This window comes from Solanum verrucosum, unplaced genomic scaffold (assembly GCF_900185275.1).
Source record: "Solanum verrucosum unplaced genomic scaffold, falcon-dt-bn FXZP01000032.1, whole genome shotgun sequence".
Lineage (NCBI taxonomy): Eukaryota > Viridiplantae > Streptophyta > Magnoliopsida > Solanales > Solanaceae > Solanum > Solanum verrucosum.
Window position 1 is genome coordinate 1,439,624 of NW_026020569.1, and position 20,218 is coordinate 1,459,841.

Genomic DNA, 20,218 nt, shown 5'->3' on the forward strand with positions numbered 1-20,218 from the left:
AATTATGTTGCAATTACTAAAATAAAATAAAAAATGCAACATGTTTGCTCTTTTCACTACCTTCTCTACATCACTCTCCTTCACCTTTAGTTTTAATGACCGGATCAGTTTTCACACACCTCGATTAATTTCAGAGGATACCTCCCACCAACAATAGGTATTAGATAATTCTTTCCACTAAGGTTAGAACAAATGGGAAGAATCACCTAGTGTTTTTACATTAGGAGCAGCATTCCTAATGTCTTACTTGTTAAATGTAAATAATTCTAGGAGATTGAATTATATGTGTGATGCTTCATGCTTGCAAAGTATGTGATTTAGCAGTAGAAATGATCTAGCTAGCATATGTTTTTTTAGTTGTTGAAAGCTCAATTAGTATGGAAGTTGATTCATACCAACTGACCAAAATTTAGAAGAAAACAAGGTTGATTTTGCAAGATGGTGGAATGATTTGTTTCACAATACATGTCAATGTCCTGATTTTCTTGAGCTAATGAGCTAAATTCTTCTAAATTTTCACAGTGAGATGCATGAACTTAATAATGACATAATTAATAAGCTTCTTTTGTTATCCAATCATTATCTCTTGCTTTTGATTTTTCCTTTTTTGTTACCATTCAGCAAGTATAGATGGGGATAGAAACATGTTAAAATCCTTCCTAGCTTTCTTTTTGTTTGCAGTTAGTTTGTTGAATAAATAAGTTCGGGATTGAGGTGTAGTTGTTGATATTGATTATATTTCTAGAACTTCAACGTGCGTAGCCTTTAGGGTGGAGGTGGGGCGGTCATTTTCTTCAGACAAGTGAATGGTTATAGAACAATTATATATGTCAACACAACCTGCATTATTGCAAACATAAAAAGGAAGCATCTTTGGTTTAATCGAATAAGGTCTTTTACAATCTACGATTAGATCTCATTTTTTAATATGAAATAACACCATTGTGTTTTATTGTTCTTCTGGAGTAAGTTGTCCACTGCAAGTAAAGTTTTTGTATTTGTAACATCACTATGTTCCCTCTTTAAGTCTTTCTAGCATCTTTTCCTTGATAAGTCTTCTCATTATTTTTCCAGAAGGAGATTTCGGAATACTATCCACAAACTGCACCACTCTCACTCGTTTATACTGTGCAACGGTTGATGCAACGTAGTTGATGATGTCCTCATGGCTTTCTTTTGCTTTTGAGTTCAATACTACCCATGCTGCTGGTATCTCTCCTGCTTCTTCATCTGGTAGCCTAGAGTTGTAAAGAATATACATCCGTTATTCGTGTCAGTTTTTCCATTTTAAAACTGAACTCAGCTAGTTGATTTTACTTACCCAACTACTGCAGCATCTTCCACTGAAGGATGTGTGAGAAGGATCCCCTCTAATTCAGCTGGTGCAACCTGTTAAACCAGCAAAGAGGTCCAAAGACAAAAGTAAAAACAGGATTCTTGGTTCAGCTTAGTAAATTTGATCAAGTTTTAAGATAGGTCCAAAAAGAAAAACAGATTCGACTTGGTAATATGAGTGTTATCTTTACTTGGAATCCCTTGTACTTGATAAGCTCTTTGATACGATCCACTAGAAAGATATCACCATCATCGTCTATGTAGCCAATGTCACCAGTGTGAAGCCACCCATCCGTATCAATTGTAAGGCTAGTCTCGGTTTCATTTTTGTAGTAACCTGTAAATTTTCACATCAAAGGGTTAAGTTCCATATATCTACCAATGCCTGCTAGAACAAAGGACTGTTTAAAGGGAAGAGTTATGGTCAGTTACCCTTCATAACACATTGGCTTTTGACACATATCTCGCCTGGTGTGTTCTTGGGGAGAGATCTACCGGTATCAGGATCAATGAACTTTACCTCCAAATTAGGCAGAATAAAACCAACGGAATTTCTTTTAGCAATGTGCTGATTGCTGTGGGAAAGAGTAATGCAGCTGTGCTCAGTCATCCCATATGCCTACAGTTGAATAAACCAGAACAAAACTTGTCAAAAACAACATTTTGGACTGAATAATTCGTTGACATCAGAAGGACCACTATAAGTTTCTAGTGGATGTTCACCTCTTGGACCTGAACATCCGGAAATTTCTTCTCAAATTCATTAAGAATCTCAGGGGCAAGTGGAGCAGCTGCTGTCATTATGGATCTAAGCTTAAGCTTTTTGAGATCAAATTCATCAACGATCGGATTCTTAACAAGTGCCAAGATGATAGGTGGCACGATAGGTGCAAATGAGACTTCATGTGTGATGAGTGCATTTAGAAATGCCCTCAGTTCGTACCTACGCATGACAACCACTTTCCCTTTGTTCCTAATGGTTGCACAACAGATTCCGGTTATACCATAAATGTGAAAGAATGGTATCAGACCTAGTATCGTAACTTGACCTATCATTTCTGGACTAATGCTAAAGAGTGTAGAGCAGAGGTTTGCTACTAGATTTCTGTGAGTTAACATCACTCCCTTGGATAGTCCTGTCGTGCCTGATGAAAAGGGCAGTGCACATAGATCACTTTGTTGCACAATTTCATCTTCTTGGTTTGTTAAGTGATCAGTTCTGGAACTGGCACGATCTGCAGCTTCGAGCAATTCATCCCAATGAATTGTTCCTTCTACACGTTCTTCACCTAGTATTATTACTGGCAGCCCACAATCTTTCACCTGCAATTTCCATTACTTTAGTTGGAAGATGAAAGCATCTTGTTTTCCATCATAGTAAAATGCAAGTTTTAGTTGGACCAATACGAGTAACAAGTACAAGAAGTTTGGTCCTAATGAGCCATCTGAAGACACTCTTCTACAAGAGGTGTCATCTCAAATTTCTTAAGTAAGTACGTGCGCGTGTGTATATAATAAACATCCATTGGGGACAAGTAAAGTCTTAAAACCTCTATAACCCCATACGCAAATCATAGACAAGTCAAGTTAATCGTGATAATAGGCTGACACTGCTTAGGCAACTTTATGCGTACACCACTGAAATGAGTTGGAAGTTTACTTACCTTGTGATAGGTTGGTAGATCAGAGACAATAAGCTTGCCATCAGCAGATTCTACTTGTTTCATAATTTCCGATGAATGAGCTGCGGGATTTGCACCTGAAAAGACACCACCAGCAGCCATGATTCCGAGAGCAACAATAGCATATTCCGGTACATTTGGAAGCACTACCAACACAACCCTTCCTTTTCTTAAGCCAAGGGACCTCAAGGCCTTGGCAAACCTCCTTATGTCTCTTTCAACTTCGCCATAAGTGTAGCCTTTGCCAGTGGTAGCATCCACAAACGCCAGTCTGTCAGCGTATAACTCTACATTGTGAAGTACAAAATCCGGGAGAGTCACGTTGTCTGGTACATGGACCGGAGGATATCTACTCCGGAAAATGTGTTCACCTTCCTCTTGCTTTTGTGAGCATTCAACTACATGAGTTCCCATTGCCAGGAATATGCCTTATCTCAACTCCCCAAGCTAATTTATAGGTGAATTAAGTTATTATACCTTGGTAAGTACCAAGTAGTAGCATCACGAATATGAAATGAGCATGCGTGGATGTTAGAAGATTGGTAGATGAATGCTTTTCTTATTTTGGTGATAAGTAAGAATTTGTTGAATCATTCCATTCTGCCTGAAGTTTTCTTGCATTAGTTTTTTTTTTTCTTTCCTATAACTCATCTTGCGAAATCCACCCCCCCAAACACACACTTTTGTTGTGTTTCTACATGATTTATATATACATCATCATCAGGATTGCAATCCTGAAAAAAAAAATTAAAAAATATTTCTACTAGTAGACGAACTCATCTGCAACAACCAGCGTCCTTCCCATTTTTTTTCTTTTGACAGAGGGTCCAAATGAAAACAACTTTCTCAAGTCTATCATAGACAAACCGCTACCTCATTAAGTCTGGAAATTACTGCATCGACTACCAAGAAGAGATTCCAGACAATTTTTGAATGAAGATCCATAGCATTCTTGATTTCATATAAAAACTACAGGGTAAACCATAAGAAACCTAAATGTCAATTTGCCTCTACGAGTACAATTTTTCAAAGAATATGAAAACAAACGTCAACAACCAAATTATTAAATATAGGCCGCTTATTTTTATAGGGAAAAACTACAAAACCGTTACAAAACCAGAAGGTAGGCAAGAGGAAGAATTAGAAAAGTAAGACCTATATGTCCAAGTTTGGAATGGTCGAGCGAGGTGTGTAATTGTGATGCATTACAACTCCAAAAAAAAAAAGAATCATCTAATAACGGAGCATGTAGGTTCTGCGCCTGAACCAGTTATAATCAGGTAGAGTCTGGATAGGCCCCAACGCGGATATAGCAACATCCTGCCCAAAAGGAAGAAAATTTTGGTTCATTGTTTTATAGCAAAGAACTCCCAAGTCTCAAAAAAAAATTGAATCCTACCTGGTCAAAGATAAATCTGTTTGCAACTCGTTTGATAGTGCTAGCATCCACGGCATCAACCCTTGCAAACAGCTCTGTGACTGGAATCCTTCTGCCATATGTGAGTAGCTGCAAGCAGGAGAAACGAAAGGTAAATGCATTAAGCAAAATGATCTTAGTTCACAAAATCACTGGATCCCATTCCTAACGAAGTCAAGCTTACTTTAAATACATTTTTTCCTCATATTGGAAGGGGGGGGGAGTTTAATCAACCTATGTTCTCCACTTGCAAGCAGATGATGCAGTACGCTTCACTTCATACAAAACACAAATACTTGATGACACACTCAAACTAGTCAGCAAACATAAAACCAGAGAAAAGGCACATAGTTGATCATTTGGCTCTTCACATTATAAATTTTTCTAACTCAACTTGAGCAAAGGGACTGCGGTTTAAGAGCTGTTCTTTTTTGTTTTCCATTTTTTCTTCTTATAAGGTCTGTTAAGAGCTATTTTTACCGAACATTAAGCACGCATAATTAGGCTGCTTCTTGATGTTGTACAGCACCACCCAGTCACACTACCTCTCACAAAAATGAACTTTATGATCCAAATATGGTATGTGTCATTGCTGCTGATATGGCTAACACGTGTTTATATTTAGTTACAGTAACATTGGAAGTAGAAGCCGTAATAGTGGTGAAGAGGATTATTCTGGCATCGTGAAATCGTGAAATTCAGAATCTATATGCAATAATGGACCGAACTGTTGTCATCATCTAGGGTAGGGCAGTACCATTAGTAGGCTTTGGCACGGTTCAACTAAAACTGCTCTAAGAGTAATGAAATTCCTAAAGTATCCTCTTCGCTACTATTATAGCTTCTACTTCAGAATCTTTATGGTCATGGAATGACTAAAGTACATGAAGCAATTCAATCTCATTCATGCACATATATGGAGGTGTCCAGAACATTCTTAGGGAAACTAATACTGTGGGAGAAGGAAATAAATTCCATCTGCAGCATCTAATCTATGACACAACCCAATCCCAACACTTGCCCCCGAAATTACAAGGAATAACAAAAAGAAAAAAGACTAATTACAATCATGACAAAACACACGTGTACACCCACGGAATCAGATATCAGAATAGTACCTGACGCCCAATGTCTTCAGCAACAGGACTAGTTCCATCAATGTGAAGCATGAGAGAAGACTTCAACTGCAAACCGGTATTGGTGAGAGAGAAACAAAGAAAACAGCAGGGGGGGAATAACAACTAGACCAGACCGTTAAAACATTAAGCAACACTAACCTGGTTGCAAGCACGAGTCACATCAGCATCCGAAACCCGGTAGCACAACTTGCTTATCTCACGCATAATGCAGTAGGACAAATCACTCAAACAATCAGGCTGCAAATTAAGATTTCATTTGAGATAAAACAAGGATTATTCACAACCATAAAAAGGATCGCAATACAACACCAAATCATATTAATTTTGTCTTTAGAGAAAAAAAATTTGCTTCTTTTAAGAACAAATAAACAAATTGCTCAGTTTATACTAACCAAAATATCTCAAAAAATCCAAGATGATCAGAACTACCTTGCCTAATATAAAACTAGAATTATTTACAACCACATGCCAGTCAAAAGGGTCACAATACCAACACCTAACCATCTTTTTTTTGTCATTAGAGAAAAGGTCTGCTTCTTTTAAGAACAAATAAATGAATTACTCCGTTTATACTAACCACAATATCTCAAAAAATCCAAGCAGATGAGCACCTTGTCTAATAATATATGAACTGCATCAATCCAAAACATGAGCAGTAGATGACATGAAGAACTAGTTCACTTCGCATTCAATATACAACCAATAAACACTTAGAATACTTTTTAAGCATATTCAAGATTCCAGACTCCATTTTAATCATAATGAAATAAAAACACAGATGAAGGGTATAATAAAAGGTACATTTGAATACCTAAACCCATGATACAAGACGCGGCGCATTAAAACCTTTACATCCAACTCTAATACTCCAATCAGCTGAGCAAGAGCTTGCATTTATAGCAGCTCTTCAGCTAACCAACAGATCCACCCCTCTCAGGCTCTCTCTCTCTCTCTCACACACACACACAGTCACACACACATACACACCAAAAAAGAAAATCAGAACAAATTTTACTTGATGGAAGAAAATGCAAGGAAAATAAGGTAACGTATCATCATACTACATTCTTTCCAACAGAAGGAACACTAGGTGTTAAAGATTTTTACCTTTGCAACAGCATACACGCCGAACAGCCCAGTATCCTTATAATTGGTGTTAAAAGACATCATGCTCTCAGCTAGTTCATTAATGCCAACACTTTGTGCCAGATCGGAGCTGCAAATGGTTAGGAAGTCCCATAAAAATCATGAGACAGATCCATTGACATGCTTGCAATGACACAGATTGTAAACGAAGTAGTGATACACAACTCACCCCATGTGTTTCCCTCCTCCGGCATTTTTATTCCAAGTGCCCAGCATGGATTGCATTACCATCAGCGGAATGGCATCTGGATCAGTCCATGGTGCCCCTTGAAAAGCAACAGCAAATTGTGCCAACGGAATGTCATCATCAATTACCCTAACCTGATTTTGGTAAAATGATCAGCATAAGAACTCTATTCTAGCAAAAAAAGCACCATGAAGGCGTAACGAACCCTGATAAGATAGGCATACCTCTGAACCTGTAAAAATTGCTGGTTCTCTGGCAACCAATTCTGAGGCCGTAGTAGGATTGGTTGAAAGTTTAGTAAATTGTTTCTTCACTTGCTCAACAAATTCTTCATGTTTAACAGGCCCAGAAGCAACAATTACCTATTTTAATGTCCACGGAGAAGGCTGAGAGTTTATACAGCAGATTATGATAATATTAAAAGAAACAAGTTTGAGCTAACAAGCAAGACAGACTAAGAAAAAGAAGATGAAAATATTTCCAAAATACCATTCTGGGAGCGGTATAATGTGTTGATATGTAGTCCTTCAGGTGACTTCTGGTGATTGTCTTTATATTCTGGGCAGGTCCAAGAATAGTCCTACCCAAAGGTGAGTACTGGAATGCAGTTGAATGCAAGTGGTCAAAGATGACTTCCTCTGTTTGACCTTCAACCTGCAAACAGATAGTTATAATGGATTGCTAATTTTCAGGTTGAATATGATACAGGCAGCATGATAGAATTCATAAGCTCACTATGGGAGTAACTTTTTGGGTTCTGTGAAGTGTACTCTCTTCTGTTTCTGTAAAGAGGAATGTCTTTTCTTTGTAAGGTCAAGCACAAACTTTTTTTTTTTTGATGACAAGGGAAACCCGGAGCCGCTATCCTTTGGGTGCGCACAGGGTAAAACCCATTTCATTTCCTTTATTATGGCTCTTAATCTCTCAAATAAAGAGATACATAGTGGTTAATACTTAATACTACATTGTATCAACAAGGGCAACCTGACGCACAATAATGCTAAACAAAATCTTAGGATATTAATCAGTAAACCATTTTGACATCTACCTGTCTGCAACTGTACTCAAATACTATGGACTGTATACTTTCATGAAACTGAAGAAGCTAGAGGTAATTTTAAATGAAAGTAAAAGAAAAACGATGAAACAGTAAAGTTAAAACCTGTTAGCATCCAGGGAACTCAACAAGAACGCAAGTGATCTAGAATTTTAGAACACGGGTTAGAGCAAGTTTTTATCCTACGTGAGCTAATGAGGGTTGCTAGGTTGGCGGTCAGTATAAAACTAGTCAATTTACCATGAAGATGCCAATTAGTTTTGAGTGACCAGCTTACTGGTTAAGCTCCAAGTGCATGCAGAGGCTAGTAGAATATAACATAGGGTTATTGCAGCTCATTAACAAGGATGGAAAAAACAGCAATCTTGATATTCAGAGATCAAAGAATAGAGAAAAAAGTGCACCTCCTCCATCTCCCTAAGGATGACATCACGTTCACGTTCAATCTTTCTCTCTTCAAACTTAGAATTCTGAAGTATATCAGCCAAAATATCCAAAGCTACAGGGACATCATTATCCAAAACTTTAGCATAGTATGCTGTTTGCTCCCTGGAAGTATAGGCATTCAAATGTCCACCCATATTCTCAATCTCCTCCTCCATTTCCCAAGAAGTCCTCTTTTCGGTACCCTTAAAGATCATATGCTCAAGAAAATGAGCTGTTCCATTAGTCTCATCGGTCTCAAACCTTGACCCTGCATCAATGAATACCCCAACGGTGGCAGTCTTGACAGCGAGATTAGTCTCCGTGGCCACGCGCAGGCCTGATGGTAGTGTGGTCACGCGCGTAGAAGGGAAGCTGAGGATTGATGTGTGGTCGGCTAAAGTTGGGTGTGGTGAGTTGTACTGAAGGAATCGGGAATCAGGATTCTCGAGTCTTTTGATCTTTTGTTTAACGTCTTCAGCCAATCGATCGTAGATCATTGCATCTGGTGGTGGCGGACCGATGGCCGGGGCGGAGGAGGATGTGGCGGCGACGGCGGCAGACGCCGAATAAAGACGTCGGAGTGAATGGGATGTGGTGAGGTTTCGGGACCGGCGGGCTAGGGTTAAGAGCTGCCGGATCGTCATGGCTATGGCTTATGAATTAGGCTAGGGTTTGTTGTTCCTATACAGGGAAAGAGGGAAATGGGAACGAAGCTCAAGAAAATCAAGAAGCACGTTCTGGTCGACTAAAGAGAGCTTACAAACGACGTCGTACTTGTTTCAGGGATGAAATAGTTGCTTTTTTATGGACTTCCCAAAAGATTGATCTGTTATTAGGCCCATTTGAATCTCTTGAATTAACCCAACATATTCAACGAAATTAGACTATGAAATTAAATCCACACGCTTACAAAGAAGAATCACACCAATATCATTAGAATATAAAGAAATTATGTAATTAGGCAAATATGTAATATGTATTAACAATACACCATTATATAATTTATAGCTATTGTTAAAGTTTGTTACTATTTTCTCTCTATTATCTTCCTCTCTCCCTCGCCTCTCTCCTCTTCCTTCCTCTCTCTCACCTCTCTTTGCCTCATCTATCTAAATACAAATGATAACAATCAAGTATACATATACAAATGATAAGTCAACAACGAATGTTGAACTTGATACAATATTGATGCAATTTATTCATTGATACAAATTGTATTCGTTAATACAATTAATATAAATGATAACAATCAATTATACAAATACAAATGTTGAACTTGGTACAACATTGATACAAGTATTTGTTGATACAATTCTCATTGATACAAATTATATTCGGATACAAAATTGTATTCATTTATACAGTTTTATTCATTGATACATATGCATACTAGTTATATAAATACAATAATTGATACATATACATACAAGTTACATATACATAATTATCTAACAAATATACAAATACATTTTGTCTTTCTCTTCTCTCTACCCCCTCTCTCTAGCTTGCCTCTCTCCTCTTCCTCCATCTCTCAATCTTGCTCGTCTCTCTCTTCTTCTAATATGTAGCTATAAATTATAATTAAGCAAATTATAATTATTTTATCTTATTATATTTTAAGGGCTCGTTTGGTGTGAGGTATAATAACAAATAGTCCCGGGATTAAATTATAGTACCGCTTATTTTGTTGTTTGGTTGGCAAGTTCGGGATAACTTATCCCGGGATTAATAATTAGTACCGGGATAAGTTATCCCTCTCCTTGGGTGGTATAGTAATCCCGGGATAACTTATCCCGGGATAAAATAGGTAAATGACAAAAATGTCTCTTTCAACCCTTTTGTTATATCACTTTTTACATTAATGAAGGGCATTTTTGTAAACAAATAAATTGTTCTTAAAATTTATTATTTTGAATACAACAAACCAAACACTCAATAAAAAATAATCCCAACACAACTTATCCCATCATAACTAATCCCAACATAACTTATCCCAACATAACTTATCCCATCATAACTCATTTTCAAACCAAACGACCCCTAAGTCTTTACTATTTTTCTGGGCTTGGCTAAATATTGGACTCAAGACAAAAAGGAGAGAAAGGCCAGGCTGTGCTTTACTCTAACTGGCCCCAATTTTATTGTGATTTGATGTCTAACAGATGTAATACGTGATTGTGGTTCTGCGTGCTTAGTTCTGTCTGATGGACTTCTCAAATGAAAGCATTCCGACCATAGTACTTTAATAGGAAAATTATGCGAATATCTACTAGTTAATTATTTCATATAATTATAGTTTGAAGAAATTATTTTTTATCACTAACATATAACCAATTTACGTGGTTCACGTCCAGAATTTGTACAATTCAATTCCTAATTGTATAAATTCAGAATTTGTATATGTTTATCCTAACTATTTGTTTATCTTGTTTGTATATGATTTATTGATACATTTAATTTGTATATTATTTGAAAAATTCTAAATGTATAAACAAAATTTATGTGTTTGTATATTGGCAAGCGAAATTTACAAACGGAAATATCTATAGCAAATGAAACTATAGATATAAAGTGTAATTAAATAAACTGTAGCCATGAAAACTTATTAAGTAGGGATGACAATGGGACGGGACAGATGTGGGGAGGATTTAAGGTTGTGCGTAGCAGGAGAATGTCGGGCAAGTTGAAGTGTGTTTTTTTAAAAAACTAATACAGGGCGGGTTGCGGGTATATGTGATTTTATGTGGGTTCAAACTTAATTTTAACTTTTTACATGTTATAAGACTGATAGAACATTATTTATTACAATGATTTCTTTAAAGCTACTAAAATATGCAAGATAGTAATGAAAATAATTCAATAAAAAAAATCAATTTCTTACATGTTTTCCAATGGACCTCTAAAAAATATCTTTTTAAGTCATTATCTATTAAATTAATACAACTTAATGAAAAAATAAAATATATTTGTATGAATTTTATTTCTAGTATCAAACTTAACTAGAAAAATAAAATATTAAAAAAATCATGCGGTGCGGGTTGAAAATGAAAAAAATTGTTATATGGGGTAAGGCGGGGCGGATTAAAAATTTTACGGGTTAAGCTCAACCCACCTCACCCACCACTCCATTGCCATCCCTAAACTTAGGACCCATTTGGCCATAGATTTCCCAAGTAATATTTGGGAAATTTTTTTTGGCAAATATCTCAAATTCTCAAATGCAATTTTTTTTCCTAGTATTTGGGTCAAATCTCATTATTTGGGATATTTTAAAAATTGAAATTTTACACTAAGCTTTTATCTTTTACAAAAGCACCCTTATAGTAGTTGTTTGCGTTGTATTACATAATTTTTTACGTGAACACCAAAGTAGTGATGAAATATGAAAGTGAATATGAAAGTGATGATATGGTTGTTGATAAACAATCGGCTTAGGGTAACAAAGTCATGTGTTTTGTCTACTTCATGATGTATGGAATGATGTTTGTTGCACTTACTCTAAACTACCACATTACTTGTTATTTGTTGTAACGAAGATTCAATTGACTTGTAATACAAACTTATAGTTAATTTTGATAGTTTTTAAAACTTATGAGTATAAATCATATTTTTCTAAAAATGTGAAATATGTTTCCCAAAATACTATGATCAAACACATGGTGAAATTTCATCCAAATAATATTTGCCAAAAATATTTGGAAATCTATGGCCAAACGCTAGCTTAATCTCTTTGTTGTCATGAAATTTCCTCTTTAATCTGACGTTCTCTTTGAAAATTAATCACACATTATGATAAATTCTTGAATTGAGCAAGAATTTGAACTGGGTTTATTTTGGAGTTAAGCTCAAACTCAGGAATTTTTTCTAGAGTTTAATTAAAAAGTTACGAAATATTATGATATGAAAATATAAATATATGTTCTAAAATAATTATTTATTTTCCTAGGTAAAAGTTAAAATCAAAATCAAATAGGATCAAAAGTCCAAATGACCTTTCGTTGACTAGTAGTCTAGAAAGTGGGTACCCAGACCAAATTTTAACACTTCTCCGTCCATTTTTAATTGTCATATTACATTTTTCAAAAGTTAATTTGATTAATTTTTAAAGTTGAATTAAATTTTATTAATTCAATATTTCAAACAAAAAATTTAGATATTCAAAAACTATACGAAAAGTAGTATAAATTGTAATTTTTGGCATATCAATACGATGAAAAAATACATTATGTTAGTTAAAATTCTTATAATTTAACTCTAAAAAAAAAACTATAACAATTAAAAGTGGAGGAAGAGTTTGATTTGCAAAATTAGTAGTATTATTGGGACTAGGGAGTGAACTTGCATTTCACTCAAAGGCCATTTCCCCCTTTTCAAGCTGTACCCACCCCACCACATGTAGATCGAGTACCTCATTCTTTGATTTGAAGCTTACTTTTCCCGTAATTAGTGTTAAATAGTCAACTCAAATCATCACGGTAATTCTAGTAGTAATAATTTTGTTCTATTAGATTAATAACTTCACTTTACTTTATGCGATATTTGTTATCTTCGATCAGTATATGTATCAGATATTTTTAAACATATCCATACTTTTTTATAACTATTTAAATATTTTTTATATATATTACAAATTTAGAGACACGAGGAGCTAATACTATGCTTGATGATGTAAATAGATTATCAGTAGCAGTATTTGGTCGAGAAAGACAAAGGTCAACAGACTCAAAACAAAAACAAATATCCCACTAATCAAACACCCATCTCATATTAGCTGTCAAAATTATTTAAAATAATTATCTTAATGCACTAGTCATTTTTCAAAATAAAAAAAATTATATATTTTTATTAATCTCATTTCACCATTAGTAATATTAATATCGTAATTTTGTTCTTAAATAAATAAAGTGCAATTTATTGTAAAAATAAGGATAAAAGATTATATTTTTTTAAGGCATGTGGAATTTGCAAGTGAATGATAAGTTTAGGAGATGTGTCCAAAGAACAGCGACGGCAATATAGTTCCCGTTACCTTAAAATATATGATAATTAATATGTGACACATGGAACAATATTTTTCTAACTTGATCACCTAATTTGGAGCAAGTCCAATGTATAAAATTGTGGGGAATAGACAAATTAAAGGACCACGAGTTTTTTTTTTAGTTCGCTTATACCTGTTTCTTTTATTTAAATTGTTGTATTAATACGAGCTTCAAAGCTTATGACAATATAAATATAATTATGGCTGACGCTGAGTTTTCCTTTTAGTTAGAAAAAATAAATTTGGAAAGTCAGTAGGATATTTCTGATTCGACTTCACTTTTTCTTATTCTTTATGCATGATTTATTTATTAAAGGGATAAGAGTCTGAAAAATATCTCAATTTTGGTTGAATTTGTTGTTGCGATACTAAACTTTCATAAGGACCTATTACCTCCCTAGACTATTTAATACCGCATTTTGTACCCCCTGAACTATTAATAGTGTATTTTAAAGGTATATATGTGCCCATGTGGACACGTTACTATTTATAATTTTGCATTATTTTTTATGTCCACGTGGGGAAATATATATGTTTAAAATACGATATTAAATAATCTAGGGAGGTAATATGTCCTCATGAAAGTTTAGTATCACAATCGCAAATCCGATCTTGGGATATTTTTTCCCTTTATTAAATAAATATATTGCACTGAATGAGGGTGCTTTTTTAAAAAGTGTTTATGATTTATAATTCTCAAACAGATTCATGAAAAAATGAAATAATTTAAAAGGTAAGACTGGGACAGTTTGGTAGATCAATCTTATTAAAAGTTCACTCATTTCAAGTTTGTTTTATGAAATTATTAATTATTTGTTTTACCACTTTGATTCATTGGGACTGTAATTATAAAAGAGTAATTTGTATGCTGCAATAGATGATGCTATTCATTTCTTAATTAAAATTTTGGATTCAAATTTGGGTATAATTTTTTTTTTCTGATAAAAAACATTTTTCTTCCCGAATAAAATCTTATCTTAAAATAATCACAATATAATATTCAACAAAAAATAATAATGTGTGAAAAATTATACAAAAATAACCTAATATAACATTAGGTTGGTCTTATTGAATGTGAATACCTAAAACCCACACGAGTTACGTAAAAATTGTGGATCATATATTTATGCGGGATCAAAGACATCAATACATTAACAAAGTATAACTTAACTAACAAAAAGAAAACACTCATCACATAATACTATGAATTGTTCAAGTCGCATTAAGAAAATTATTCATCTTTTTTTTACATTCGATGTGAGACTTTGTAAAGTACTTAAAGTCAAATTAACAAATAAATCAGACAAACTAATCTTTTAATAATGACTTATTTGTATTTGGAGTTCATAATATACCCATTTTTAGTAAAAGATTTTTGATTTTGTGGGTTAAAAATAAAATCATCTATAGTAGAATATTCTTAGTCGATCAAAATAATACGTTTCATAAGTGAATTTATATTATTAATTAAATTTTAATATAAATATTCGAAACTAAATGTTCGATTCCTAATAGGAAAGTTGACCATGGTCCACAGAATTGGTTCTGAAAACCGGAGTGCACCTACCCAGAAGGGCAGCGCCAGCGCCGTGCTTTGACAGTGGTGCTTGCACCGTCAAAACGCGTGGGAAATATAACCAATCTCTGCTGGCTTACAGCCCAAATTATTCCACCTTTCCCAAATTGACTATTCTCATTCTTTTTTTCTCTCCACTTACCACTGGTATTCTATGAAAAGAAATTTCAACTCAATACGGAAAATTAGATGAAGAGAGACCACACGATAATAGGCTCAAAAAGTCAACAAATGATCTAATTTGGTCTTTTTCACGGGCACACTTACTGGATCGAATAAATTTTCATTAAATATAAATATAAATATAAATTATGAGAGATATCTTAATAATTTGATTGATTAATTTCTCTGAAATTTAATTTGATATGTGAAGTCTCTTTTTCATTTTCTTTCCACCTACCCCTATTTTTTAAAAAGAAAATTCACATCGTGTTATTCTAAATTTTCACCCCAATCGCATCATTAAAATTTGAAAGAAGAAGAAACTAAATAAGCATGCCATCTTTTACGCAATAAGTGTGCCCTCAATTCCATTTTATAGGAAGTATTTACTTATTAGTTCGTTTAGAAAAAAAGAGAGTATATTTTCTATTTGAAAAAAAATAATTAAAATTAGCTTTCTTTTACATTATAAAAAAAACATAGGTCCATACTCTTTATTATAGTCACTATAACTTCATTATATTTTCAAAATCACCAACTTTAATTTAATATCTCTTTCTTAAACTTGTTGACTTGTCACATAATCTTATATAAATTAGCAACAATTAATAAAGTAGAAACCTATGTCACCCAGTAATTAACTAATTATACCATAGTTCTATACATCATAACACATAACATCACTTTGACACCTTATTTGGATGGTTGTTACCCGTTGTATTACATTGTTAGTTTAAATATAATTTTTGTTTTAAATGTTATTTAAATTTTATTGTTCGTATCGTATCGTTTAAATCAATCGTTACCTCATTTTATGTAATGACCGATTTGGTGTGATTGCGTCGTTATCTTAATATTTTCTTCTCATTTTTTCTTTATTTATTGTTAGTTATATTTCATCTTTCACCATACATTTTCGTGATAGGTAGCTATACTCTCATTCAGATCATAGATGTGTAATATTATGCAACGACATATAACGATGTAATTTATTCAAACACTATATTCATTAAAATAATACCAATCCATACAATACAATATATTATAAAACATTACGTAACAACCATTCAAACAAAGTGTAACTTTACAAAGGTGCAAATTAATAATTACTGTAAAACGTTTCTACCATTCAAGTTACAAGGCTATTTTGGAGAATTGATCAAACCCGCAACTGACGAATACATTGTTCGCTTTACGTGTGGAGGGCCGGAGGCTTGTCGTTGATCTCTCCACATCAGTGCTGAAAACGTGAAAAAATACTATTTATTTATTTACAATTTTTTAATTTATTTTCCTCTAAAAAGTTTCCTTATTAAAGACTCCTCACTCCCTTCTCACATATTTGTAGATCTTAGATCTGCTACTACTATATAAAGGACATCCCCGCCCTCTTCTCCTTCATAACACATACACTTACAGATCCATCTTTTCCTCTTTCATTTTCTCGCCAAATTCATCTCTAAGGTATGAATTTTCGAATTGCTTATTCTTATTCTGTTCTTAATTTCAGCTGCACTCTATGCATTTACATGATTATGTGTATTACATCGCATATCGTTTTAAAAAAAAACTTATATCAGCTTGTTATATTTGTTCGATCTTATAGATCAGAAGTTGTGAATTTTGTAGTATTTTTAACGTTAATTTGAGGGAAAATGATGAATTACACGATTCGGTGTGTAGTATCTCAAGCATTTATGATTCAGCTTGCTATATTTGTTGATTTCGTTGATCAGAAGGTGTGAATTTGGTGTAATTTTTTAAGATTAATATGAGGAGGAAAAGCTTGATTTACACAACTTGGTGTATAACAACGCAATCATTTATGATTTTATAGATTCAAAAGTGTTAATTTTGTGGAAACAAACTGTCTTTTTTCATGATTTTGATTAATTATGGAAGTGCTCAATTATACATAAATGAATTGTTAGATTTTGATTAGATCTAGTGTTTGTTCATATCATTCAGAGATGGATCTGAAATATGATTTTCAGTGGATGATCTGGATGTCTTTGACTCTTTGTATTAGATCTGGTCAAGATCATGGTTACTGAATATCATTTCCTCTTGCATTTGTTAGTTTCTGTGTTGAATTAGTGACGTTGGCCTTATTTTCAGTTGTTTGAGAATTACATATCAGGTTGAGTTTTAAAATTGCATATTAATGTCATCCTCTGAATGTACAATTTCCTCTTCCGTTTTACTGTAAGCGTTGGACATGGCATGTTTTGAGTGTATCCTTGTTCAGGAAGTCTTATCTTTTGTACGTATTTTCTTCTTGTTTCCTCTGCAATGAGAAATGCATGAAACAGTAAGTTTTTATGGTTAGGTGTTACAGTTTATAGTTTAGAATGTAGATCTTGTGGTAAGTATTGGGCAGATAGTGTGACCGTGGTGTATACTCCAATCATTATTTTCATTTTGGATGTCATGATCGGACCTAAGCATTTGCTTAAGGGGTTAACTGTTATACACACGTTAAAGCTTGTAGTTTATCAGTTAATGCATATTCTCTGATATGTTGTTTGTTGGATATGATGGGTTTTTCCGCGACCATGAGAAGTTTAGCCTCAGAAATATGTGAACTTTTGTCTGTTACAGAGTTGAAAAAGAAGAAAGAAAAATGGTGAAGATTTGCTGCATAGGAGCTGGATATGTTGGTGGCCCTACCATGGCTGTCATTGCACTCAAATGCCCCACGATTGAAGTGGTCGTTGTTGATATCTCTGTACCTCGCATCACTGCCTGGAACAGTGACACGCTTCCCATCTATGAGCCAGGCCTTGACGATGTGGTCAAGCAATGCCGAGGCAAGAATCTCTTCTTCAGCACAGAAGTGGAGAAACATGTACATGAGGCTGATATAGTTTTTGTTTCTGTCAACACTCCTACCAAGACTAGGGGTCTTGGAGCAGGCAAGGCTGCAGATCTTACCTACTGGGAGAGTGCAGCCCGTATGATTGCCGATGTCTCGAAATCTGACAAAATAGTTGTTGAGAAATCAACTGTTCCAGTAAAAACTGCTGAGGCAATTGAAAAGATTTTGACCCACAACAGCAAGGGAATCACCTTCCAGATCCTCTCAAACCCTGAATTTCTTGCAGAGGGTACTGCAATCGAAGACCTCTTTAAACCTGACAGGGTTCTAATTGGAGGCCGGGAAACTCCAGGAGGCCAGAAGGCTATCCAAGCATTGAAGGATGTTTATGCTCATTGGGTTCCTGAAGGCAATATCATTACCACCAACTTGTGGTCCGCTGAGCTCTCAAAGTTGGCGGCCAATGCATTCTTGGCACAAAGAATCTCTTCTGTGAATGCCATGTCAGCTCTCTGTGAGGCTACAGGAGCAAATGTTACACAGGTGGCATATGCTGTTGGTAAGGACTCGAGGATTGGTCCCAAGTTCCTCAACGCTAGTGTTGGTTTTGGTGGATCTTGCTTCCAGAAGGATATTCTGAACCTGGTTTACATTTGCGAGTGCAATGGTCTGCCTGAGGTTGCTGAATACTGGAAACAAGTTATCAAGATTAATGACTATCAGAAAAGTCGTTTTGTCAATCGCGTTGTTGCCTCTATGTTCAACACAGTCTCAAACAAGAAAGTTGCAATTCTAGGTTTTGCTTTCAAGAAGGATACTGGCGATACTCGAGAGACCCCTGCTATTGATGTATGCAAGGGACTAATGGGGGATAATGCTAAATTGAGCATATACGATCCTCAGGTGCAAGAGGACCAAATCCAGAGGGACCTCTCGATGAAGAAGTTTGACTGGGATCATCCCCTTCACCTCCAGCCAATGAGTCCCACATCCGTGAAACAACAAGTCAGTGTTTCTATGGATGCCTACGGTGCAACAAAGGATGCCCATGCTGTTTGTATTCTCACAGAGTGGGATGAGTTCAAGACCCTTGATTTCCAGAAGATATATGATAACATGCAAAAACCCGCTTTCGTTTTTGATGGCAGGAATGTTGTGAACGCTGACAAGCTAAGAGAGATTGGCTTTATCGTCTACTCAATTGGTAAGCCTCTCGATGCCTGGCTTAAGGACATGCCTGCTGTCGCTTAAGAGCCTTACTTTGCTCGAGTGGCTTGTTTTGGTCTTAAAGATATTAGTTATCAGGCAATCATCAGCTGGGATTCTTTACTATTTTTTTACCACTTCAATTTCTGTTTCCATTTTATCCATTGTAGTCATAAGACCACCATCGTCACTATCTGAGTCGCATGTAAGATGTTTTCTGTTTCTTTTGTATTGATGATTTTATCATTTACTTGTCATATCGGAGGATTTATTTGTTCGATTATGAAGGGCATTTGAGTTTTGAACCAGATACTGTTTTCCTTCAGAGTTTTGGTATGAATTTGGTGTGCCTTTCAACTGACAATTTTCATGTCGGCAGTCTTTTAAGTTGGATGCTTTCGGAATCTTTAACTGGTTAGTACAAAGATTCAGTATTACAGACTTGAATAATTAATTAATATTCCAAGTTGAAAGGGCATTAGTCTTGTAATCATTTATTTCCATGTGTCAGTGAGTAGTTGTCTTGATCTTGTGTCTGCTTCAAACAAAAGGTTGGTTGTTGGGCTGGATTTTTCTTATACCTTTATGACAAAATCCAAAAAAGGTCTTTACATCACTGATCACACGATTTTGATTTTGGTGCTCTAAGCTAAGATCCAACGACTCATTTGTTCTCAAATGGGCCTAAATCAGAGTTTCGTGATCCTAGTAATCTGCGGGGCCGAAGTAAAGGGTTTGATTTCTGAAGAATATGCCAAGGCGGAGAAAGCAGTCATATAAACCAACTTTTTTGAACCTTAGTATGAATCCTGAAGTTTGTTCCAGAACATATATCAAGCTGATATTCCCAAGCGGATCATGAACATAGGCGGATCCTGAATTTAAACTAAATGAGTTCAATCTTTTAGTTCTTTAGCATAGATTGTCAATCTACTAATTTTCTAACAGTCCACCTAGAAAGTACTGATTTCAGCTGAACTACTAGATGATATAAGGTAGCATGCGCCTCAGATTGCTATATACATT

General features: G+C 34.9%; 2 protein-coding genes and 1 pseudogene across 3 annotated transcripts; 1 reads left to right on the forward strand and 2 right to left on the reverse strand.

Moving 5' to 3' along the window:
• Window positions 1-872: 872 nt before the first annotated feature.
• Window positions 873-3,453, reverse strand: LOC125811151 (4-coumarate--CoA ligase-like 1). The gene is made up of 6 exons (XM_049490659.1): window positions 3,000-3,453; window positions 2,059-2,658; window positions 1,768-1,954; window positions 1,527-1,672; window positions 1,322-1,389; window positions 873-1,238 (listed from the first exon to the last, which is right to left on the reverse strand). Exons 1-6 carry the CDS (start codon window positions 3,429-3,431, stop codon window positions 1,010-1,012), a joined length of 1,662 nt encoding a protein of 553 aa, XP_049346616.1. The 5' UTR covers window positions 3,432-3,453; the 3' UTR covers window positions 873-1,009.
• A 600-nt stretch (window positions 3,454-4,053) lies between these two features.
• Window positions 4,054-9,130, reverse strand: LOC125810706 (probable mitochondrial-processing peptidase subunit beta, mitochondrial). The gene is made up of 9 exons (XM_049490179.1): window positions 8,368-9,130; window positions 7,396-7,560; window positions 7,131-7,268; window positions 6,889-7,040; window positions 6,681-6,789; window positions 5,712-5,810; window positions 5,553-5,618; window positions 4,417-4,524; window positions 4,054-4,337 (listed from the first exon to the last, which is right to left on the reverse strand). Exons 1-9 carry the CDS (start codon window positions 9,031-9,033, stop codon window positions 4,251-4,253), a joined length of 1,590 nt encoding a protein of 529 aa, XP_049346136.1. The 5' UTR covers window positions 9,034-9,130; the 3' UTR covers window positions 4,054-4,250.
• Window positions 9,131-16,573: 7,443 nt separating this feature from the next.
• Window positions 16,574-19,431, forward strand: LOC125810645 (UDP-glucose 6-dehydrogenase 2-like; annotated as a pseudogene). Its single transcript, XR_007441882.1, has 2 exons — window positions 16,574-16,632; window positions 17,770-19,431. The product of XR_007441882.1 is annotated as a UDP-glucose 6-dehydrogenase 2-like (transcript).
• Window positions 19,432-20,218: the final 787 nt, after the last annotated feature.

Excerpts from the sequence above, each read along its gene's own strand:
- LOC125811151 (XM_049490659.1), bottom strand. The coding sequence starts at position 3,431 with ATGGGAACTCATGTAGTTGAATGCTCACAAAAGCAAGAGGAAGGTGAA. Across the intron at positions 1,390-1,526 it reads TCAAGTACAAGGGATTCCAA|GTTGCACCAGCTGAATTAGA; the intron begins GTAAAGATAACA and ends CTGGTTTAACAG. Across the intron at positions 1,239-1,321 it reads GAAGATGCTGCAGTAGTTGG|GCTACCAGATGAAGAAGCAG; the intron begins GTAAGTAAAATC and ends TTACAACTCTAG.
- LOC125810706 (XM_049490179.1), bottom strand. The coding sequence starts at position 9,033 with ATGACGATCCGGCAGCTCTTAACCCTAGCCCGCCGGTCCCGAAACCTC. Across the intron at positions 7,269-7,395 it reads ATTATACCGCTCCCAGAATG|GTAATTGTTGCTTCTGGGCC; the intron begins GTATTTTGGAAA and ends ACATTAAAATAG. Across the intron at positions 5,619-5,711 it reads TGACTCGTGCTTGCAACCAG|TTGAAGTCTTCTCTCATGCT; the intron begins GTTAGTGTTGCT and ends ACCGGTTTGCAG.